Raw genomic sequence first — 25,128 nt, 5'->3', positions numbered from 1 at the left:
CAGGACCTGTGCAGTAATCCTCTATCTATACCTCTCTATCCCCTTTTCCAACAGGAAATTGTCCAATCCTTTCTTGAACGCTGCCCTATTACACCCTCTGGAAGTTTCAAGTTTCAAGTTTATTAGGATTTTATATACCGCTTATCAAGGTTATCTAAGCGGTTTTTACAATCAGGTACTCAAGCATTTTCCCTGTCTGTCCCGGTGGGCTCACAATCTATCTAACGTACCTGGGGCTATGGAGGATTAAGTGACTTGCCCAGGGTCACAAGGAGCAGCGCGGGGTTTGAACCCACAACCCCAGGGTGCTGAGGCTGTAGATCCAACCACTGCACCACACACTCCTCTGTGTGCCCACCACACATTGGGTAAAGAAGAACTTCCTAACATTCGTTTTGAATCTGTCCCCTTTCAACTTTTATTTTATTTTTTGAAAGTTTGAAGAATCTGTCCCTCTTTACTCTCTCTATGCCCTTCATGATCTTGTAAGTCTCTATCATATCCCCTCTAAGTCTCCTCTTCTCCAGGGAAAAGTTTCTCCAATCTCTCAGCGTATGAAAGGTTTCACCACTTCTTGTTAATGATGAATAATAGATCGATTCATAAATCCTTCAAACTTGAAACATACTATGCTCAGAGACCTGGAGACCATACCCGGGGAAAACTCCCCATATGCAGCCTCTACATCCAATCATTGAATATTCTCTATATTAAGTGTCATATTCTTTATCTTAAGTGCCAAAGGTACTGGACCTATATTGTCACATTTAATTTGAAAAGAGTAATGCACTTATCTCGTTTAGAAGATTCCGGCGTGATGAATCACGTTTCGCCCCTGCGTCAGGGAACCTCACAATTCTAGCATGAAAAGAGTGGACTTCGGTCTCTAAGAAAGTAGTACGGGCTTCAAAAGCGCACTTCAATGACGTGCCATAGTTACATATATTCCTCCCTTTTAACTTTTACGCTGTTCATCCAATTTCATTTAGCTTTCTATACATGGTGCCCTAGTTAGGTGCCGAGAGGTGCTTTAATGGAGGCCGCCTAACGATATCTAACTAAAATCTGCGTCCAACCTAAATTAAATCAATTAACTTAAATGGTGTGGTAATAAAGACACCAAGATCCTTAGCCTTTAGTCTCACCTAGTCCGATGTTTAAAGCTTTCTCTTTTCTCTCTTCTCCCTCCTCTTGCACACCTGACACAGTCCCTCTATCCCCCATCCCCCTCCACACCCCTGGGTCAGGCATCATGCCTTCTTCATCTCTATCCCCTCCCCAGTACATATGTTACTAAAGTAATACATGAAGTGGTAACAACAGAAAGATAAAAAATTTTTAGAGATAGTAATGTTCTCTCTTTCTGCTGCTGTATGTCAACTGTTAAACTCTTTCACCCCTCCCTTCCCTAGGCCACCACCACTGCTGCATCAGCTTCACCTCCACCCCACAGAACTTCCTTCCGCTGCAGTAGAAAACCATCTTTGCCCCCCCATCCCCCACCAGGCCTCATTTAAAAATAGCTCCCAGCAGCAGCAGCCAAAATGTACCATCTTGCATGTAGTAAGAGGAACGTGTGACTATCCTATTTCCTGTGAACTGTAAGTTCACATCAGCCCACAGGACAGTAAAGGACAGGCAAGTGGCACCCTGGAGACACATTGTGTAACTGTCTCACCAGGGACGGGTTGAGCCAGGTTTGGTGGTGCCGCTATTATAGGCAGGAAAATATATTTCTCTTTTTCTTAGAATATTAATCATGCACATTTTCATCACACCTTTCCTAAAACTCAAGACATGTCATAGCAACTGCAGCACAAAATATCAAAACTACAACTCCCTGCATGCAATGGGTAAACCCAGGCCTAGAGTAGCTATTCAGGGTGTTGTGGGTGAGGTAGTGACACTAACTCTGGCTTGGTGCATGACAGGTGGCATACTGCTCACAATGAACCTAGACTAATATGAGGTTGCTGACAACTTCTAGTGACCCTATAAATGCTGGGGGAGGTTATGGTCCCAATTCTATCAACCAAATGCAGGAGAGTGGGTTTTCTTCAATGCAAAAAAAAATATACCAACTCTAGTCTAAAATTTTTTTTTGAAAATCATTTAATGAAATACTGCAACTACTGGAAAGGGTAAGTACCTCACTGGCTTATTAAAAAAAAAACAAAAAAAACCCTCCTCAAACAGCGTTGATAAATGCTTGTTAAATTTTGAATGAAGTGAGGTTATGGTCCCACCCCCCTCCAAAAAAGGAGAAAGAAGCCATTTCCACATCAGCATGTTTCTGTCTGCTTCCTGCTTTTCTTTTAGAGATTCACTGATGCAGTCAATGCCCTCTATTCCTACAGCACACATTTTATTTTATGCTATTTGTTTCTTTGGGGTTGTTTTTTTTTTTTTTTTCTTTTATCACGCTTTTATTCCTCCTGCTCCGAAAAGGGACCTGATGTAATTGTATCCCCAGTGAAAGTGGCAGTTCATCTTCACTCTATATTGTACACATTCTTACTCTCAACCTTAAAGCAAAGAAATGACCATCCTTTGCTCAGAGCTCAGACCCTGCACTTGGATCTTAGTAAAGACGGAAGAGTTTTATTTTAAAGAGTAACTCCACTTTATAAAGGGTAAATTTCACCAGCCTTCCACATGTATCTCTTGTGCTTTCCAGGCGTTTTCCACTACAACTGATATCAACAGAGTTCTGAATAGAGAATGACATGACAACAAATTTGTCCCCCCATCCCTGTTCCGTTCCCAAAAATTCTATTCCTGTCCCTGCCCCATCCCTGCAAGCTCTGTCCATATTTGTACAAGCCTCGAACACTTATGAGTTTAAAGTATTCTAACAAAGAAAAGGCAAACGAGATGTCATAAAACATCCACAAGGTACATTTATTAATATAAAAGTCCTAGTATGTTTACTTGACAAATCACAAGGTTAAAGTCCCGACTAGGAGCCCAGCTTCGGCTATCTGGAATGCCTTCTTCAGGGGACTAATTAAGTAAACAAGTACTGGCTTGAGGATACAGGCAAGCCGACACTGACGTGGGCATGCTGCTCAGGCGCGCACTGGATTTGTGATGCCAAGTCACTCGTCGTGCTGTTTCCGTATCCTCATGCCAGTACTTGTTTACTCAATTAGTCCCTTGACGAAGGCATTCCAGATAGCCGAAACTGGGATCCTAGTCAGGACTTTAACCTTGTGATTTGTCAAGTAAACGTACTAGGACTTTTATTATATTTTTATTTTTTTTTTTAATAAAATGGAAAGATTTACTGCGTTACAAAAGGGATATTTTAAGAAATTTCAGGATGTATGGAAACCATTAACAAAATATTGTCAGGATTAAGTAAAATTATTTCCCTTATGTTTATTAGTTTATGAGGTAGGGAGGGGGGTATTTTATTATTACATATATCATACAATAATGGAGTATATGGTTGGGGGGGATGGGCGAGGGATAGGGAGGGATAGGGATAAGAATATATGTAATATACCAATGATTGTTTATAAGTGATATATTTATTGTTACTGTGAATGAAAATATTAACACTTAATGTAATTAGTGAAAATGAATAAAGAATTATAAAAAAAAAAAGAAAACAGAAAAAAAAAAGGACTTTTATATTAATAAATGTACCCTGTGGTTGTTTTATAACATCTCGTTTGCCTTTTCTTTGTTTGTTTGCTATACATTGAGGCAAGTCTTCTTCCCTATTCTTGCTTTGTTTGACTCATTCCTTTTAAAGTATTCGAGGCTCGTGCAGATGAGGACAGAGCTTGCAGGGATGGGACAGAGACAGGATCAGAACACACGAGGACGGGACAGGGATGGAGCTAGATCCCACGGGGACAAATTTGTCCCCTTGCCATTCTCTAGTTCTGAGCCTCTACCACTTGGGGACATCACAAAGTGCCACAACAGAACAGTTTGGAATATGATGTCAGAAAAGAGCAGATGGAAGCTGTTAAAGATTCTGTTACAATGATCCTATACTTTCAGCAAAAATAACAGGTTGAACAAGTCAGGATTCAGGAACCCCAGCATGCGATCCTCCTTCTGCATGCGTGACCTCACAGCGAGTCATTTTTTTCTCTCTGTGCCCCAGCTCTGTCACAGTTTTGGCAAAAAGGAGGTTTTAGGACACTAGAAGGCACATTTCTTACACCACTAGTGTGGAGGAGTGGTCTAGTGGTTAGAGCAGCTGCCTCGGCACCCTGAGGTTGTGATCTCAATTCCCATTGGAGCACGTTGTGACTCTGGGCAAGTCATTTAAGAACATAAGAACAGCCTTACTGGGTCAGACCAATGGTCCATCAAGCCCAGTAGCCCGTTCTCAGGGTGGCCAATCCATGTCACTAGTACCTGGCCAAAACCCAAGGAGTAAAAATATTCCATGCTACCGATCCAGGGAAAAGCAGAGGCTTCCCCCATGTCTTAATAACAGACTATGGACTTTTCCTCCAGAAATTTGTCCAAACCTTTTTTAAAACCAGCTATGCTATCCGCTCTTACCACAACCTCTGGCAATGTGTTCCAGAGCTTAACTGTTCTCCGAGTGAAAATCAATTTCCTCCTATTGGTTTTAAAAGTATTTCCCTATAACGTCATCGAGTGTCCCCTAGTTTTCGTAATTTTTGGCGGAGTGAAAAATCGATCCACTTGTACCCGTTCTACTCCACTCAGGATTTTGCAGACTTCAATCATATCTCCCCATTTACAAAATAAGTACCTGTCTAAAATATGTAAACCACTTTGATTGGAACCACACAGAAAAAGCAGTGTATTAAGACCCTTCCCTTTCCCCTAGCACTATTTCTAACCTAGGACACCGAGAGAGAGCACAGCACGAGTATCATGAACTCTCCAGAGCCAGAAAAGGAGAAGCTACTACCCCTGAGCAGCCTCTGATCACAAGAAAGAGATCTTTGTGCAAACAGGGAAGTAAAAGGAAGAAAACTTCTCTCTCTGGGACAAAAGCAGCTAGAGCTAGAAACACAGGGTAGGAAGCTAGAGGACAGGGTTAACTCATCAACACATGTACTGTATTGGTAGTGTAGAGAGGAGAGGAAAGGGGGAACTGGGTAGATCTTTTACAGAATTAATTATTTGTGCTTCAAAGGTGGGTTCCATGTCATCAGCCAATCCCAGTTTTATCTTAAATGTGTTTGTATTCTGTAGAAGAAAAGCAGGAATTATTGGTCTATAAAATCAAGGGGAAGAGGCAAAAACCATGGATGGCTCAGCTTGTCCCTCTGGACTTGAGAGCCATCAGGAAACTTCACTTAAAGGCTAAAAGAAAATACTACATTGTCCTTCTCATTCTCTAACAGGTTTGTTTAATGTTCAACACCAATTACGTGCATAAGTTATAGAATACTGGCACTTATGCACAAATTTATTATAGTTATACATGTATGTGCTCAGTGGTATTCTAAAACACAGGCAACACGCTTAAAGCATAATTGCAAGGGACATACACATGGGTGGGCCCCACATTTATGAATGTAACATACAGAATCCTCTAAGTTACGTGCTAAATGCTGCATTTAGGTCCGACTTTTCTACATGTTCTAGTAGCAGTTTTGGATATTATAAGTAATAATAATAATAACTTTATTTTTCTATACCGCCATAATCTTGCGACTTCTAGGCGGTAGTATGCATATTCATTCATAAGCTCTTATAAATTTAAAATTAAATGTAGTGACATGTAGCCTGTGTGATAACACAGTATAGCCATTTTATAATATTATACTTGTGTTCCTGCATTGTTGAAGGTCCTTCTCTTTTATTTTTTTTTTAAAGTTTTTATAAATAAACTATATTTTGATAATACAGTACTCCCCCGAAATTCGTGGGGGTTCCATTCCAGGATCCCCCGCAAATTTTGAAAAACCGCAAATGCGGTTTTTAGGCAGGGGAAACAGGACAGGGCAGCTGGAGCGCCAGCGGGTGAAGGAAATCACTCGCAGTGCTTTGACACACAGCTCCTGATTGGTGTAGCCTGACTTTACTACAGGAAGAGGTGGTTGCGGAGAGGTGGTCAGAGCAGACCGCAAATGACCTGGTCCGTGATTCACAAACCACGAATTCGCGAGGGAACAATGTACTATTGTGCGCTGTTTTTGGGTGTTTTCTATTCATTTCACCTTATTATTTCCAACAGACAGAAGAAGCATGAGAGAAGAAAGTTAAGTATGATGAATATAAAAGGGGTGTAAAGGTGTAGCATAATAAGGGGATGAGCAGAGATGGTCCTGTTGAGATAGACCTAGGGGGAAACCACTGCTTGCCCTGGATCAGTGGCATGGAATGCTGCTATTATTTGCGTTTTTGCCAGGTACTTGTGACTTGGATTGGCCTCCGTGAAGACGGGATACAGGGCTAGATGGACCATTAGTCTGACCCAGTAAAGCTATTCTTATGCTCGTCCTGCTGGCTTAGTTAGGGAATCTGGCCTAAATTCTATAAATGGCGCCGCAAGTTAGGTACTGTTAAGTGCCCTAACGGCACCATTTTTAATTGGTTTAATTGCCTTTAATTGAAGCGATAATTGATCATGTCATTTAAAAGCAATTAAAATCTCATTAAAAAAAAAAAAAAGAGATGGCGCCTCCACAAATGGCGCTAGAATCGCTACCTAAGGATAAAAAAAAGGCATGGTTAATGCCAGAAGTACCTTTATTGGTAGGTGCCGCCATAGTTGCGATTCTCATCACAGATAGGCGCTGGAAATGTAGACCTTGAAAACCCTGGCCTACATTTCCGGCGCTTAACTGTGACATAGCATGATTTTAGAAATGGTGCCGTCGCATGATTGACACGCAATCGGCACTGGTTTTGTGGGTGGCTGCCAATCACAGCACCATTTATAGAATCCAGGTCTCTTTTTTTAGAATCCTAAGGGGTTTGCCCCTTTGGGAGTGATCAGGGTTTTGGTAACCAATTGGAAACATTGGGTAGGCCTGTGTGGAGTTAATTACATAGAAACATAGAAAAATGAAGGCACATAGAGACCATATAGTTTATCTATGCCAGCTACTCTCCCTTTCAATCATTTTACCTATGTGAATTGTTTGAGCATATGGATTTAGTAACTTGCCTTCCCCATGACTAGTGAGCTTGATTTGAGTTATTCCTTTCTGTTACTGTATTACTGATGTATGTATAAGTTTATTGATGTGTTCTAGTCTATAATGTATTTGTATTTATTTTGGGGTTGATGTAGAAAGCCACATGATAGAGCCAACTGTTGATGGCTCAGCATGAGGCTTCTACCATGAACGTAGCAAGAAAATATATTGAGGTTACACACTAAGCAATGAGCATGCAAATTATATTGCAAAATGACCCATTGCTGTCAGTGTGTAGTCCCTGGTAGACTAGATTTCCACTACCACTCAACCTCTCCCGTTCCAACATAGAAAAAAAATTCCTAATATCTAGAAGCATCTCCCTCCTTTCATGTACCTCAAATAGACAGAAGTGATCCCACTTCTGAGCCTCTGAGCTACCATCTTTGAAAATGGCAATGCCTAATCCCCACCAAATATATCCCTGGATGTACCAAGCAGAGTCAGTTGTAAAATATGGCAGCACAGAAATAGGATAATTTTCTTATTTGGCAGACTAATCTTACTCAGTACATCCCAGGATGCACCATGCTGGATTAGGTGCTGTCATTTTTAAGATGATGTAGGCGGGAGGAGGGGGGATAGGGGATACCGTTAGACATCAGGGATTGTTTTTTTATGCAGGGTGGAGGAAAGACAGGTAGTGGAGAGGGAGGAGGGTCTAGCACAGCAATAAAAGATGTTTGCATTGGCATAACTAGTGATATACAGCCTTTAATTCCTCTGAAGAAGCCCTTGGTAGGATTTTTTAAAGATAAGTGCTGCAATTTTGTTTTCACTTTACACTGTTGAATGACCACAGAGGTTTTTGACCTATGAATAGATTGAGCTGGTAAGTTGCAGTACTGCTAAAAAAAAAATTCTAATTTTGCAGTCTGTTCCACTTAATGAGGTCTTTTTTCCTCCTTGCTATGAATAGATTTATAAATTAATCAATATAGCTGAATAAGTTGGACTGGTTCCACTGTATGGTGTATATTGACAAAATATTTTTAAGTGGATCCTATTTTCCCAATTGTTTTGGTTGGTCCAGAAAAAGGAAGACAGATTGAGACATCCATTGCTTTCATTGGAAATAAAACTCAGATGTTTCAATCCGTCCTCCTTTTTCTGGAGCCATATGATACCACCCACCTCTCCTCCCCTAGTACCTTTTAAATCCTTCAGTGCTGGGCTGGCAGCAACTGCTTGCACCAGCCCGGAGTTTGCCCTCTGAAGCAAGTTCTTGTGGAACCTGCAGAAGCTAAAACTCTTTCCCATATATAAGAGCTTTGAGTCATTTGGTGGGGGGGGGGGGCTTATTTCTCTGGAACTCTTGGCCAGTTTGGCCTATTCTCAAACTTGATATAACTTTTTACTGGTTTCCTCCAATTTTCATTCTGTTAATGATGAATGGACAGACAGACATTTCATGACCCTTATTGTATAATTATTTCCTGTTTCTATTGATGGAAAGAATAAAAATGGACCCCTAAAGTGCCAGCTCTCCAAGCTGCCTCTAGTCATCCCTTTATTTCTTCTCCCTGATACTACCGAAGAGGTAGGACTTTGTTGGGAAGGAGGTAAGCTGACCTTTCTCCAATCTTAACACAATATACTCACGGATTTTGTCTACAATTTGTAGCATGACACCGCCGATGTGAGTGTCACCTGTGACCCTCAGCCTCACAGGGTCTGCATCAGGCCCCATCTCCTCCACATAGACATTCAACTCCCAGGATGAGTCAATGTAATCTCCACTGGCCGTCTTTATTCCGGCCATGATGATGTCCAGCTCCTTGACACCTCTTCTGAAAACAACAAATACCCCAGAAAGTTGTGGAAGTTAGTTCATGTCATGTGATCAGGAGTCTTCAGGTAATTGCACAGGGAGAGGGAGTAGTCCCTGGCATGGTTAGTCATTTCTACATGTGGTGGTGTGCAGAGAATCAGTCTCTGTTTGTTGTGTCTATTGGGGTCAATCACAGGGTAGTTGTAAACCCAGAGGCCGATGCAGAAAGCTCAGCATGTGGCTTCCAACACAAAATTAACAATTAAAACATTCTAACCTTATGCAGTAAGCAATGAGCATCCAAATTACGGTACTCCTGTGCTAAAATTGTGGCAGTAATCTGCAGGTCATTGCAAAATGTCCCAGCTCTTGTCAGTACATGAACGATGATTGGCTCAAACACTGACAGAAACGGAGACTTTTATTTTTTTTTTTAAAGTCACTAGTAAAAACCTTGTTTAGTAGGCTCCCAGTCTAACCCACCCCTCCAATCTGTCCCCACTCCTTCCCTCTAATATGTCTCTTTATCTGTCAGCCCCCAATATGACCATAAAACTCAGTGTTGTAATCACTACATTGGCTACCAGTGAAATGTTGCATGCAATTTAAGATTTATACTTTGATTTACAAAGCCCTGTGACATTGACAACAAGCCTGAGAGTTTATTGTCCATCACATGTGCTATAATCAGCAGAAAAGAAGATTTTGTTGGATATTCCTTCATCCTATATAATAAAACTCCTACTTGCGTGTTCCATTTTCCCTGATCCATGAGATGTAGGTCCGTGGCTGCAGGAGTGCGCATGCGCGAGTCCCCAGCCTTACTGCTTCCCAGCACCTATCTACACTCGCCGGCAGGACTTGCCACCAGCGCTGGACTCCCTGCTCTCCACAAGATCGCGGTGTCAGCTCTTCTCATGAGAAGAAGAAGGCTTCCGACACTGGCAGGGATCGAGAGGAGCCGACGCGACACTCGCCTGGAGCAGGCCAGACCGCGGGGCGGGCAGGGAAGTGCCAACAAAAAAGACTCCAGCCGCGAGCCGCTCAATGGGACCAGGCAAGCAGCCACGTGAGGGAGGGCAACAGAATGAAAAAAAGGTAATGTGCAGGGAGAAGCTGGGCCTGCCTGCGGGGAACACAATAAGGGAAAGGGGGGGGGCCTTGGAGCAGGCTAGACCGCGGGAAGGGAAGGGGGAGGGGCCAAAAGGAGCAGGCCACATCGTGGTAAGAGTAGGGAAGGGGGGTGGGGGAAAATGCTGCTACTGCTGCACAGGGATCTGGAGGGGGAGGGAAATGCTGTTGCAGCTGTACAGGGAAATGCAGGGAAAGAATGACAGACAGACAGCAGGAGAGAGGAAGACAGAAAGAAAGGAAGAAAGACACAGGGGCAGGGAGAGGGACAGAAAGAGAAAGGGGGTCAGGGAGAGAGAGAGACAGTGGAGGGAGAGAGACAAAAAGACAGACAGACATATATTCTAGCACCCGTTAATGTAACGGGCTTAATGACTAGTTTAGACATATTTGGTTAGAGGAGTATAGATCCAAGACATTCTATGAATTGCAGAATGCACTCCCTTAATACCTACACACTCTGAAAAGCTATTTGCAGTTCTGGAAACAACTAAAGGCCCTGATATTCCAATAAGCCTTTTCTTAAAAGATGTGAGTTTATTTTGAATGTATCATATTTTTTGATTTTATGACTTTAGTTTAATTAAGATTTTAATTTATCAAACTTGTGTTTTATGTTAGTCATTTTTATCAAAACTGTCACCATAAACTGTCTTCATAAACAGCACGTGATTTTACTCAATCATTTATATTTTTTGTGGATCTCGGATAGTAATGCAGTAATCCTTCACATCTCATTGAGGAATAACCATTTAGAATTTTAGATCGTCATTCATCCACTTTTTTAATCTTCGTTTAGTTTATAACATTTATTACTTTATAATCTATCCTTTTATCTTTTGAGCTGCAGTGCTCAATTGTAACTCAAAAGATAAGTGATAAAAGATGTATTATAAAATAATAAATGTTATAAACTAAATGAAGATTAAAAAAAAAGTGGATGAATGACAATCTAAGCGGTTATTCCTTAAAGAGAAGTGAAGAAGTACTGCATTACTATCCGAGATACACAAAAAAATATAAATGATTGAGTAAGATCACGTGGAGGGTTTTTGAGCAAGACGCAAATTCTTTCCTACGAATATACTTTTGGAATTCTCAATCTCTATTTCTGGGGAAAGGAGTCTGGGTCTACCCAGATGTCATGAGGCAAACACAAGAGAGGCGAAAACTTTTCCTGATGATGAGATCTAAAACTCTGACACTTGGGGCAACTATTCTTTTAGCCTACCCATGTAAATATTTAAAGTACCTTAGAGTTAAATATGTTTTCTTTGTGCCTGAACACTTGTGAGCATTTCATGATATGAAGAAATTGGGTACCGTTAGTGTTTAATGTTTGGAACACATACTGTGTAACGGGAATCTCTGTTAAGCCTTGTCCTTTTATCTTATGATTTTTATTGATATTAGTTTCTCTTCACTATTTTTCAGATCCTTCCTATTCATTTATAGTGGTCTAAGAAAGCTTATTTTATTACCTTTGAACTTTTGATACATTATAGGGTTGTTTCATCTGTTTTTTTTGTGCAAAGATATCTTGTGAATTATGTGAAAATTTAATAAAGAAATAAAAATTAAAAAAAAGATCACGTGGAGGGGCATAATCGAAAGGAACATCTAAGATTGTTTTTGACTAAGTCGCAAGTCGTCCAAAGTAAAAAAACAACATAGGACACATTTTCGAAAAATATGTCCAAAAAATAATTGTTTTTGAAAATCGTCTCTCTATACGTCCAGCCACCCTGATAGTCCAGATCACTAAATCGTCCATCTTTATACCACATTTTCATCCAATTTTTCGTTCAAGTCCAAAACGCCTAGAAACAGACCTTTTGGACGTGGGAGAGGTCTGCAAAATGATGGACAGGACACCGACACAGGACACCTAAACAGTGGACTACCTTACAGGGCACTGCTGTGAACTTCACAAAAAGAGTGCCATGTAATCATCTAACTACAGCTCCCTTAAAGGTAATGGTTAGTGAGCCCCCCAAACCACCTCCAGAATCTCCTAGACCCACCCATCTACCACCCCAATAGCCCTTATGGCTGCAAGAGCCACTTATAGGGCAGTACAAAAGGGTTTGGGGGGGGGTTTTAGGGAAGTCACATGTTTCACCATCAATGCAGTCATTATACTGGCTTATGGTCATGGGTCCTCCTCTCCATGGGTCCCTAACCCACTCCCAAGACCACTTAAGAAGCCTCTGTGCAGCGCAACTAGGCTTTCCTATGCCAGGCTGCCAGGTGCTGATGTTCTGAAGGCAAAATTTAAAAGTTGTGATTATGATTTTTAGGGGGTGGGGGGAGGTCAGTGATCACTGGGGTAGTGTGTGGGGGGTCTGTACTAGTCATAATCTGGGAGATCTTTCCCAAGGCAAACTCAGGGTCCCCCTATCAATCTTGGAAATACATCCGCTAAGGGGAATGAAGAGAGGGTTACCTCAGAAGAAGGGATTAGGTTCCAGGAGGTTGAACCCCCATGGTTGCATAGACAATATGTAGTCCTTTCCCATGGGGACAGGGAGCTTTGGAGAAAAGAAATCCTGCATAGAAGAAGATCCTATGGAGACAGAGCTGTCTGGGATGAGCAATGAGCTTAGAACCACAAGCAAAAATCCAAAGTGTGGAATGGATGTGAGGGGATGGAAATTTTCAGCTATCCTTTTAACTCAGAGTAATGGCAGTATGGGGGTAGTGTGATAGATCCTAAGGAGGAACTATCCCAAGGGGTGGAGTTGCCAAAGACCCTGGGTGAGGGAAAGGGATACCGACAAGCTCAATTGAATTTCCTAATCTGTTATTTGGGTTGTGAAAGAGACTTGAAACTTAGAGGGAACCTCTGGGAATCATTATTTGCAATATCTCATTTCTATATGAATGAGAAACATTTTGAGGACATACAATAGTGGGGATGGCACCTGAGATCATCATCCACGTTTTCTGAAGGGGTATGGGAAATGGACTAATGTTGAATATTGTGTGGCATTTTCCTTTACACCCTGAGTGTGAAAGTGGTTCCCAACCAATGTCTGAGAGAGAGAGTCACAACCAGAGGATAGGTGGTAGGTCCTTTTTGGACCTGGTAGAATGAGGATGTCTGAAGAACGTACATTCTATTGGTCTGCTGTGTAGACATATAGTGATGCATATTCTTGTAAGCTAGTTGATAATCTTGGTGATTACAATATGTACATATAACTATCTCTTTTTTTAAAATATATTTTTAAGGGGGTCCATAGGTTTAATAACTTTGAAGATAAATGCCATATTGTAGAGTCATATTTTTAAAAATGGATTCTGAAGAAAATTAAGTTTGATAAAGATACAGATATATTTATAAAAAAAATAATTGGGATCAATGATGAAATCAGTGGTACAAAGTTTAAAATTATTAGGGCCCCCTTTTACAAAGCCATGTTAGTGATTCTCCCATGGCAAATGCACCAAAGCCCATTCAATTTCTATGGGGTGCATTTACATGGGGGAAGGAGCTCTTAATGAAACCACTTCAAGAGATCCCCTTAAAAAAAAAAATAAAAAAAAATATATATATATATATATATATATATATATACACACACACACATACACACACATACATACATACACACACTTATACATACATAGAGAGAGAAAGAGAATTGAAGGAGATGATATAATTGTCTATACTTCAACACCATTAACCATGACATCCTCCTCACCCAACTTGCTGAGCTTGGCATCTGAGATATGGCACTACTCTGGTTCACATCCATCTTAAGCAAATGATCCCAATGCGTGCTACTCAATACTACACTATCGAAGCTAAAGCCAATCAAGTACAGGGTACCACAAGGAGAACTACTATCCCCTCTGCTGTTTAATCTCTACATTACACCTGTCCTGGATATAGCCCACAAACACCAAATCAAGATTCACTCCTTTGCTGATGACACTAGGAGAGAACCGTGACTCCCAGATTGCAAAACTTCAAAACTGTCTCTCAGAAATCAAAATCTGGATGTTTGCAAAGAAGCTCCAACTAAAGGCCACAAAAACTGAACTCCTTTGGATTCACAAAGAATATTGCACATACAACCGCTCCTCTGGAAATCATCTACCATAACCGCCAAAGACCAAATACGTAGCCTAGGGGTATTTCTCAACTCTATTATACGCTCCCGAGAGAGGTGGTGGAGAGTAAAACTGTGGCCGAGTTCAAAAAAGTGTGGGATGAACACAGAGGATCGAGAATCAGAAAATAATATTAAAAATTGAACTAAGGCCAGTACTAGGCAGACTTGCACGGTCTGTGTCTGTATATGGCCATTTGGTGGAGGATGGGCTGGGGAGGATGTAGATGGGCTGGAGTAGGTTTTAATGGAGATTTCAGCAATAGGAACCCAAGCACAGTACCTGGTAGAGCTTTGGATTCTTGCCCAGAAATAGCTAAGAAGAAAAAATTTAAAAAATTTAAATTGAATCAGGTTGGGCAGACTGGATGGACCATTCGGGTCTTTATCTGCCATCATCTACTATGTTACTATGTTAACTTATTACTTACCAACCATATCTCGCAAGTGGTTTCATCTTTGTTCTACTATCTACAACTACAGAAAATAAGACACTATTTCTCTGAACCAGACTTTACACAACTTCTCTATGCCTTCGTCCTCTCCCGCATGGACTGAGAGCCAAAAAAAACATAAAGCATCTCCAACATGTACAAAACGCAGCAATCAGACTACTGAGGAACCTTTGCATCTGTGATTCAGTATCCCAAGCACTAGCATCAGCCCACTGGCTACCCGTAGCCAAACGCTGCATCTTCAAAGGCTTAGTACTTGTATTCAAGTCCTTATACAACTTGGCGCCCAGCTATATATCAGCCAAACTCTCATCTTATGTCCCAAACAGACCCCTCCGCTCCCAGGAGGAAATACATCTTCCAATACCTCTTGGTCAGAGCCTCCCACTAGAAAGTGCCAAAGGTCACTTCTTACCAAAGAACTGGAAACAACTACCTCGAAACATCAAATCCCCTAATGGACTTCTGAGCTTTAGAGAAGCAATAAAAACCCACCTTTTCACCTGACTCTTCAGGACAAGTTCATATTCAGACTCCCAAACCACTGTATTCTTAACAGATGTTCAACTGACTCTCTCCCTGTGCATGCTTCAGGTTCCAAATATCTGCTAATCCAGAAAAATTAAACTAGACACATCTCACGGTACCCTATTGCCTTAGTCTTCTGTTCCTTGTTGTTAATTGTTATGTGTCTTATTGCTAACTGTTATGTATGTTACTAGGATCCTTGGGGAGGACAGAATATAAATCGAAATAAATAAATAAATTGAGCTGGAGAAATTATATTTAAGTGTTTAGTTTGATGGGCATAATACTGATTTTCTATCAAGTTGTTTACCCCACAACTATCTGTTGGTACCCATTTAATTGAACTTTTAATATGGTGTGTGGCCATACTTATCATGCAAGTTAATACCTGCTCTCATCCCCTTTCTGCATCGCTTGGGCAGTAATCTGCACAATTGACCCCCATGATAACTGTGTAGTTTGGCTTGCAGCAGCTTTCTGCATTGGTCTCACAGGCATCCCCTGTTGGTTTCATGTTCACAATACGCACACATGTCACCTGGCAACCCAAGAAGAAAGTCTGCAGATTCTGTTCCCTCCCAATTGCAAGTAGAGAGGTGTAGATGGGTCTGGAGGAAGATGTCTCCTCATCTATATGTCTCACCTGCAATCCTGCTCTGGGTCACTGTAAAGTCAGCAGGGGGATGCCATTTTGTAAATCTGGAGACAGGAGCTACTAAAAGTGCCTAGGGTCCTGGCCAGAGCCTCTTGTAGCCCTAGGACAGGGGTAGGCCATTCCAGTCCTCGAGAGCCGGAGCCAGGTCAGGTTTTCAGGATATCCACAATAAATATGCATGAGATAGATTTGCATCTCAAGGAGGCAGTGCATGCAAATCCATCTCATACATATTCATTGTGGATATCCTGAAAATCTGACCTGGCTCTGGCTCTCGAGGACCGGAATTGCCCACCCCTAGGAGGATGAGCCATATTATGTCCCGGGCACTGTGGTTCTTATGGGATTGGATTGGCTTGGTGAGGAAGGAAGGGGAGGCATTAAATAAACTCAGAAAGCGGAATTGTGTCAAATCTTCCTGTATGAAATCCTGAAAAGATTGAAAAGAGAGCAAACCCTGCTTCTTCTCTGGGCTCCCTTCAATTTTGCCTGACCTCTAAGGTGATGCAGAGGAAGGGTACAGTTCTCCTTCCTATCTCAGAACCAATTCTGTTCTCCCAAGAAAAGAACAGGATGGAAGAACCAGAATCATTCAGTTCAGGACAAACACATAAGAACATAAGAATAGCCAAGCTGGTTCAGACTAATGGGCCATCTAGCCCAGTGTCCTATTTCCAATAGTGGCAATCCAGGTCACAAGTACCTGGAAGAAACACAAATAGTAGCAACATTCCATGGTACTAAAAATAGTAGACTATGGACTTTTCCTCCATGAATATGTCCAAATCTTTTTTAAACCCAGCTACACTAATCACAATTATCACATCCTCTTGGCAATGAGTTCCAGTGCTTAACTATTCTTTCAATGAAAATATTTTCTCCTTTTTATTTTAAAAGTATTTCCATGTGATTTCATTGAGTGTCCCCTGGTCTTTGTACTTTTTGAAAGAGTGAAAAATCGATTCTACACCACTCAGGATTCTGTAGACCTCATTCATATCCCACCCCCACCCCCTCAGCAGTCTCTTTTCCAAGCTGAAGAGCCCTAACCTCTTTAGCCTTTCCTCATACTGTACAAGACGAGTTCCATCCCCTTTATCACTTTGGTCGCTCTTCTTTGAACCTTTTCGAATTCTACTATATCATATTTTGAGCTACAGCAACCAAAACTGAGCGTACTCTCCTTCCCTCCCCTCACTACCACCGACAGATGAAAGGGACTGAAGGCACCTTCAACCATCACCTCAACTGGCAGTGAAGTTCCTGTGATCCCAGTATGGAAATGGGAGAATGCACGTTGGGGACCATGTGGGAATTTGTGTGCACATCTACTCAAGAGAGTAAATCACTGCTGGGCAGCCAATGCAGTAAAGTGTGCTAAGTATAACTGGGATTTGCGCAAGAACTAACCCTGCGCAGTACCTTGTGTAGACACCAGTGCACAGCACTAAATCCTAAGGTAATGAGACTAACTGGTACAGATGCAGAGGCAGTGCATAGAAAACCAAAAGGCTGAATGCAATGCTAGGGTTGTAACGCCAAGCCTTGTGCAGAGACGTAAAAGGTTATGCAGTCAGCTGTTACATAGCTAATGAGGGCTGCAAGGGAAGTGGCCACTTCCCCAAATGGAATCTGGGGAATTCTGAATTTTAGAAATGTTACAGCTGGGAAAAAAAAAAAAGTTCAGCATCTGTTTTACAAAAGTCTTCTCCACCTGACGTCAAAACCTGGCTACATCCCTGGCAGTCAGTATTAGTGAGGTTTTCATGCTGTTGGGGTTTATTTTTAATTTACTGCAAGTATTTAAGATTGCTGCTTTTCTCTAGATCCCATATACAGCAAGGGTAAAAAAAAAAAAAAAAAAAAAAAAAAAAAAAAGACAGAATTGAGATGTAAGTGTGTTGGTAGAAAGACCACAGTACTGGACTGTTGAGAGTTGCATTGTCAATGTAACCCTGGGCAAAAGTCACCTAACCTTCCATTGCTCCAATTACAAAAGCTATAAGCCCACTAGGGATGACAAAAGTACCTGTAAGCAACATTAGAGAAGAAAAGGACCTTACTTCCTTTAAAAAAAATCCTTAAAAACCTATCTTTTTAAAGACGCTTTTAACATTTAAATTTTAGACATACGACAAAATGCTTTAGGTCTTTAACTCTTTACCCTCCCTTTCGTCTTTCCTTTTTTTGTTTATTCCCTCTAAGAACGAATTGTAACTTTTCCCTCCTTTCCTCCCTGACTCATGTTTGTTTTATATTTGTAAGAATGATGTTATTTTGTTGGTTTTTGTAACCAGGTTTCTTTTTAGAAAGTTGTACATCGCTTAGCAAATTGAATAAGCGATTCATCAAATATCAATAAAAACTTGAAACTTGTAAACTACTTTGGGTGTATCACAGAAAGGCAGTATATCATAAATATCCTTAAATAATTTTTTGTAGCACTAGTTCTCCACAGACATACAAAATAATGTCTGTACACCAATAGTGACATCATCTAATGGCTTCTAGGATGTAGACTTACCCTTCTAAAGCTAAGACCTTTCTTGCAAGCTTCACTGAGTACGCAGCTGGACTTCTCCCTCCGTATTCTCTGTGATAGGGGATTAACAGAACCGCAAATACAGAAAAATCGCAAATAACTTTTTCATATGTTATTTGCTGTTTTCTATTAAAAACTATCGTGAATATGGTGAAACCATGAATAACATGCTGGGAGACCTGGCCTGTTCCTGAAAGAGAGGCAAAACTTGGTGAAGAAAGTGCTGGGAATCAGCGATTTCTCTATGCAAGCTGATGCAATTTGTGGGGGGGGGGGGGGAGGAGCCAGCAAGCTAAAAAACGTGAATAATCGAAACCGCGATTGCTGAACCCGCGAATACGGAGCGAGAAGTGTATAAGCCTCCCTCTCTGTCCCTTTTTGTCTGCTGCACTTTTAGAATCTGCAGACACTTTCCTCTTCACACACAAAAAAAGGAAAGAAAAGGACAAGCAGGAAGGGTAGTAAATTTTAACGGAAATGCAGCTGAACAAAAGAACTATAAAAAAAAAAAAAAAAGAAGGGAGGGATTATAGAAGACAAGTAACACAAGTTTCTGATCTGGAGGGCTCCTGTGAAGCATCAGTGGGTACAGCAACAAGTGCCAAACGCACCAGAAACTCAAAGAGCTCTACTCAAATATCTCCAGGTCCTGAAGTAGAGTCAGACCAAGTGATCTCACCGCAGCCCATTCAAAAGCACCAGTGGCAGAAGAAACACACATTAAAAAACAACAAATCAATTAAGTAGAAAAGACAGCAGTGTATCAGTGTCAACACCGGATATATATCTATTTATTTAAAATATTTATAGCCCATTCTATCCATAGTATAAAGTGGATAACATAATCTCATACACAATTCATTGGCATATACAACAAAAGCACCCCCCCCCCTTTAACACTAGAGTCTCTCTTACCTCACTTCACCAGCCCTCAGAAAAAAAGCAGGCAATCTCTCTCAGGAAGTCCTGGCACCCTCTCGGGCTCTTACCTCAGAGGTCTAGGGCGGGGAAGAGCATAACAGACCACAATGATCAGGCAACTCTCACAGAAAAAAAAAATAAATCTCCTAAATAAGCAGATCGTAAAGGGGAAGCTCTCAAGCCTAGCCACAGCTCCCACAAGTGTTCAGCACTGGAACCACCCCACTTTAGCTCCAAAACAATAAAAACTAATGCCTTATCTGACAAAAAGAACTCCCCATATGCAGTGGCACAAGGCCCATACTGTACCATGTCCAACCAGCATCCAGTCCTCATCACAGAGAAGGCAACTATCTACTACTGCTAAAACTCCTACTGAAAGTTCAGCTCACAAAACCTGAACCCACCCTCAATAGTGGCTCTGTTAAGCCCTACAAATGCCATCTCTGTGCACCCCCATTATCTGCCAGCAGAATATACAACCCCCAAATTCTATAAAAAGTGCTAAAAAAATTAAGCACACAATTTAATTAACAAGCCATTTAGCACCATTAACAGGGATTTTATCAAGCAATTATTGGTGCTAATTGGATTTAATTAATAGGTATGCATATAAATTTAGGTGCAAGATCCTTGCTTTCTGCGCTATTATTTAACATCTATATGGCTGCTATAGGTACATTGTTTCAATCCCTGGGAGCTGAATACTGAATATATGCAGATGACATTTCTCTCCCCCCCCCCCCCCCCCCCAGTGTGTGGATGGGGAGAAGATTTGGAAAAGTTACTGAGTAATTACATGAGCAACATTGTTGAATGGGAGAGCAGGGCTTGAAACATAGAAACATGACGGCAGGTAAAGGCCAAATGGCCCACCTAGTCTGCTCATCCACCGTAACCATTATCTCTTTCTCTCTCTGAGAGATCTCACATACCTATCCCAGAAACTGAATGTGGACAAGACAGATACAATGTTTATGGGGAAACCAAATCATAAGTAACTAAAGGTAAGAAATTATATACTTCCAGTGAGTGAGTCAATGACTATCTTAAGCATAAGGCTGGATTCAGGCCTTACAATTAAATTGTCAAGTTGCTAAGACAGTACAAGCATGCTTTGCACAGATACATTTATTGTACCGAGTGAAACCAATGTCACCTTCTGATTTTTGTACTGTTGTCCAAGCGATAGTCATGTCGAGGCTTGATTATTGCAGTGCCCTGTACCTTGGAATAACTATGATGAAGTGCAGGGCACTGCAAGTCGTACAAAATGCAGCGGCCCAGCTGATGATGGGAACGTCGAAATATGTTCACATTACACCCTATCTCCAACAACTGGTTGCCAGTTGTTTTCAGAGTTCAATACAAAGCAGTGATGATTTGTCACTAATCGCTGTACGGTACTATACCTGAACTATTTAAGAGCAAGATGACTACCTACCTACCAAACAGATCACTGCGCTCTGAGAATTCAGCCCTTTTAAAGGCAAATGTTAACCCACAATACATTGAGACCAGCACAATGACCTTTTGTCGTGCAGGGGTTAAACTGTGGAACTCACTAATGAGTCAAATAAGGAAATATGGTGAAAAAGGCACATTTAGGAAATTACTTAAAACACAATTATTTGTAAATGCCTTTTTCTAGATATTGATTCCTCATGACTGTTGATCTTTGAGAACCTCTTTATAACTGTTTGTATGGGCCTTTTTTTGGCTTTGATCCTTCCATTGCTGATTTTCCGAGGATTTGCTTATTTATGTTTACGTGTTTTTATTTTGTTTTACAATTTATGTATGTAATACTATGTAAACGATATAGAAATTCTTAAAATAAATAAATTTTACATGCGTGTCCAACAGGGTGCATGGAAATGGAAGGGTCATGGATGGATCAGAATGTTCCGCCAAGTGATATGCATAATTATAGAATAAGAGGAAATTCACACTTAATTTAGATGTGAGAATTTGCCCACATTTCCATTAGTGTAAATGGCAATGCCTAAAGTTAGGCATGGTTTCTGACACTAAGCACTATCCTATAAATGACACATAAATTTGAGTGCATTTATAGAATTGTGCTCAGCATTTTTTTGGGCACCATATAAATAATCTATCCATAGTGCTTGACATGACATGTCTGTCATGCATACAACATGCAAGCCCAATCACTGTATGGATCACACAAATCTCCTTAACGATATCCTATAGAAATTAAAGAGTTGCACAGGGCAAAAATTTCACCCATTCCTGCCCGTCCCCACTGCAATCTGACCTATACCCATCCATACCAAGATCCATTCCATCCTCTCCCATCCCTGCCACTAATGCCCTCCATCCCCACTCATACCTGCAGGAGCTGATGCTATTATGTATTCACTTACAGTCCTCTATTTCCTTCCAACTCCAACAGCCTCATAGATTTTTGGGCAATATTCATTACTCAACCAAATCAGTCTAGTCTCAGGCTGCTTCTTTGGTCATTCCAAGCCTTATTCTGGCGTTCCAGTTGCCTTTCTCAGTGTATTCCAAGCCATATTCTGGCATTCCCAATTGACTTGGTGTGTTCCAAGCCTCATTTTGGTGCTCCAATTGCCTTTTTAGTGTGTTCCAAATTTCACTCGGATATCTCCTAAGATTCTGACTACACTCCCACAGGAATTCCACAGCAACAACTTCTATCCCTGTGGAACTTCTATCTCTGCAGCAACTTTTTCCATCCCCATGGGAATCTCACAGATCTAGAAGTCATATCCACAAGATTCCTACAATCCCTTGCAGTTCTCCAATGGAGATTTTTTTCCCATCAAAGTTAGCTTGAACATTAGAGGAGCCACAACTTAAAACAAGAGAACACTCAGAGGAAGTATCCTTGTATTCCCATTCATACAAACTGCAGTGGACTACATTGTGGGAAATACCACCTATCCTAAGTTCAGCAGGAGAGAAGCCCATTCACTCCTGCCTCAGCCACTCGGACCCCCCACACTCCCCCTTAAAATTGAAGATCAGCGGGAGGGATCCCATTCTCTCCTGCTGCCGGGACCCCCTGTGAGATTAGCAGAAGGATGCCCACTCCTTGCTACCAAGACCACCTGTGAACCTTACCACCTTTAAATTGAAGATTGGCAGGAGGGATGCCCACTGCCTCCTGCTGCTGGCGTCTTCCTTGACCCCCCAAATTCCCTACCCTCCTGTACCTCTAAATTGAAGATTGGTAGACTCACCAAAATGTCAGGCCTTCCCCTTCCTGGTGCATCCTGGGATGCACTGGGAGGGCCTAAGATTCTGATTGGCCCAGGCACCTAATGACCCTCCCATAGGAGGGGCCATTGGCATCTCAAGCAATCAGTCCCAGGATGCACCAGAAGGGTCCTAAGATTGATCCAGGTGCCTAAGTGCCCTCCAACAAGGCAGCCTGCCACAATCTGCCCCCATTAAAAAAAAGAAAAAGTCCCCCCTGCATAAATGATGCTCCCTAATGATTCCCCCCCCCCCAATGAACCAGCACCGTGACCCCCCACAGCAGCGAAAATGGCAGGAGGGATGCCTACTCTCTCCTGCCTGGCCAAATACCCCTTCCCCGTATCTCCACCTGATCCTGGACCCTTGTGCCACTGACCCTCCCTGGACCCCTGTGCCAACCATCCCCTCCCCTCTCCCTTCCTCTCCCCCCCCACAAAAAAAAGACACGAGGACTCCAGCTCCAAGGCCTGCCCTTGGAAAATGATGGGCCTTCCCCTCCCCGGTGCACCATGTGATGCACAAGGAGCAGCCTAATGAATATGCATGAGATTTATGTACATGCACTGCTTTCAATGCATATTCATTGGGGAAATCCTGAAAACCTGACTGGATTGCGACTCTCAAGGAGAGACTTTGAAACCCCTGGTCTAGACCTATCGATTTTTTCCAATAGCTAAAATCCTGTTGTTGTTGTTTTGGGGTTGTTGTTTTTTTTGCATAGCCAAGCGATGTTAGTGCATCAATCGCTTGGCTACTTTGCATGGCCAGATCAGAAAATGGGTGACTGAGGGGAAAAACACATGGTGAGCCATTTTGTGTATCGGGTTGGTAAAAGCGATCATCACTAAAGCTGTGAAAATAGGTTTAGCGACAATCACTGACTTTAGTGCATCTAGTCTCCAGGAGATAGCTGCACATAATAGTCTCTATCATTAAGAGCCCCAGAACAGCTACTGTGAGCACAGAGCTTAAGGCAACACTAGGAATTGGTGAAGAAATGTTGGTGAAAGTTTCTAGGTCTGCTCTGGAGTTTGTCTGTGTGTGTAAGGGATAGATATTTTTGAAATATTTCCTGTCAATGTTTGATTTCATAAGAAATGCTTCAGATTAAATCTGTTTATGAGCAGTCGAGCTGAGATGTGTAATGAAAAGGCAGTGAAGGAGATTTCTAAATTAATTTTGGATTATATTTCAAAGGAAAATCGATAAGAACGTTTAAAGTGTGTTTCAGAATTTAAACTGGATTTTGCGACTCCTGTTGCTAAAAAAGAAGTATTAGGTACAAATGACAGCACATATGCGTAAATATTTTTTTCTCTTAGCACTGAATATACTAAGAATTCATCTTCTTGCTTATTTCATCTCTATTTAAACACTCAATTCTAAGTACTATAGCAGTGATTCCCAACCCTGTCCTGGAGGAACACCAGGCCAATCGGGTTTTCAGGCTAGCCCTAATGAATATGCATGAGAGAGATTTGCATATGATGGAAGTGATAGGCATGCAAATTTGCTTCATGCATATTCATTAGGGCTAGCCTGAAAACCCAATTGGCCTGGTGTTCCTCCAGGACAGGGTTGGGAACCACTGTACTATAGGGTAGTTCAGATCTCCACCTGAGTCATAAAGCTCCTGGTGGTATTGTTCATCATTCCCAGTACTGCATTTGAGGTTTTTATTTTGAATATCCTGGGAATGATGAACAATACCACCAGGAGCTTTATGATTCAGGTGGAGATCTGAACTCCCCAATAGTACTTAGCACTGAGTGTTTAAATAGAGATGAAATAAGCAAGAAGATGAATGCTTAGAGGGGCATAATTGAAAGGGACATATAAGTCCGTTTACGTCCAACTCGCAAATCGTCCAAAATAAAAAATAGCTTTCGATTATACATGCTGTACGACTAAGTCTAAGCCGGCCCACATCCCGCCCAACTCCCGCCCTCAACACTCCTCCCGAAACGCCCCATTTAGCTTTGGTCATTCAGTGGCACGATGTAGGCCTAGATCATTTAGAAATACATCCAGAACCCCTTTTAGTATCGGCACTTGGACATATTTGGGAAATGTTCGTCCAAGTGCCGACTTAGGCCGGTTTTTGGACGTTTTTCTCTTTCAATTATGAGCCCCTTAGTATATTCAGCACTAAGAGAAAAAAATATATTTTTGTGAAGTTATTGTGAGTCCACTATCACTATATAGAAGAATTATTGGAAGAGAACATATACGTAAGCATGGATTCATGAGAGAAAGTCAACATGGATTTAGTCAAGAGAAATCTTGCCTCATCAATTTGATATTTAGCAGTTTTTCTGGTAACCCTACCCCAAACTCTGTAAACTAAAGACCTCCTCCACTGGTCCAGCAACCAGAAATCTCCAAGTTTTGCAGCTAGTGGCCATATCCTCAAGCAGCCACTGCTTTCATGCATGCATGAAACAAAGGGGTGGAGAGACAGCAGCAGCTCTGAAATACTGTTGCAAGCTGCAGAAGCTTGCAGTTATAAGTAAATAATAAAAGGCTCGTAAATGATAATTCCTCAGTAAACCAAACAAAACAGCAAAATTAGGAGCAAGATTTTGCTACTGCAAACCTTATCATGCAGTG

The 25,128-nt window shown here is 41.5% G+C and overlaps 1 protein-coding gene across 2 annotated transcripts in view; it reads right to left on the bottom strand.

The window, feature by feature from the left end:
- Positions 1-19,381, bottom strand: part of FERMT3 (fermitin family member 3) — a 109,207-nt gene extending 89,826 nt beyond the window's left edge. The window contains exons 1-2 of one of the 2 annotated variants that reach the window (XM_033954015.1): positions 19,264-19,381; positions 8,751-8,938 (exon numbers count right to left, since the gene is read on the bottom strand). In XM_033954015.1, coding sequence (XP_033809906.1) covers positions 8,751-8,910 — 160 coding nt within the window. In that variant the 5' untranslated portion in view covers positions 8,911-8,938; positions 19,264-19,381. Of the gene's footprint in view, positions 1-8,750; positions 8,939-18,330; positions 18,351-19,263 lie in introns of those variants that run through there. The other variant, XM_033954016.1, reaches the window with a different exon arrangement.
- Between the last annotated feature and the right edge of the window lie 5,747 nt (positions 19,382-25,128).

This window comes from Geotrypetes seraphini, chromosome 8, assembly GCF_902459505.1.
Source record: "Geotrypetes seraphini chromosome 8, aGeoSer1.1, whole genome shotgun sequence".
Taxonomy (NCBI): Eukaryota; Metazoa; Chordata; class Amphibia; order Gymnophiona; family Dermophiidae; genus Geotrypetes; species Geotrypetes seraphini.
Note: the sequence above shows the minus strand (reverse complement) of the source record. Positions and strands in the feature narration are given on the sequence as shown.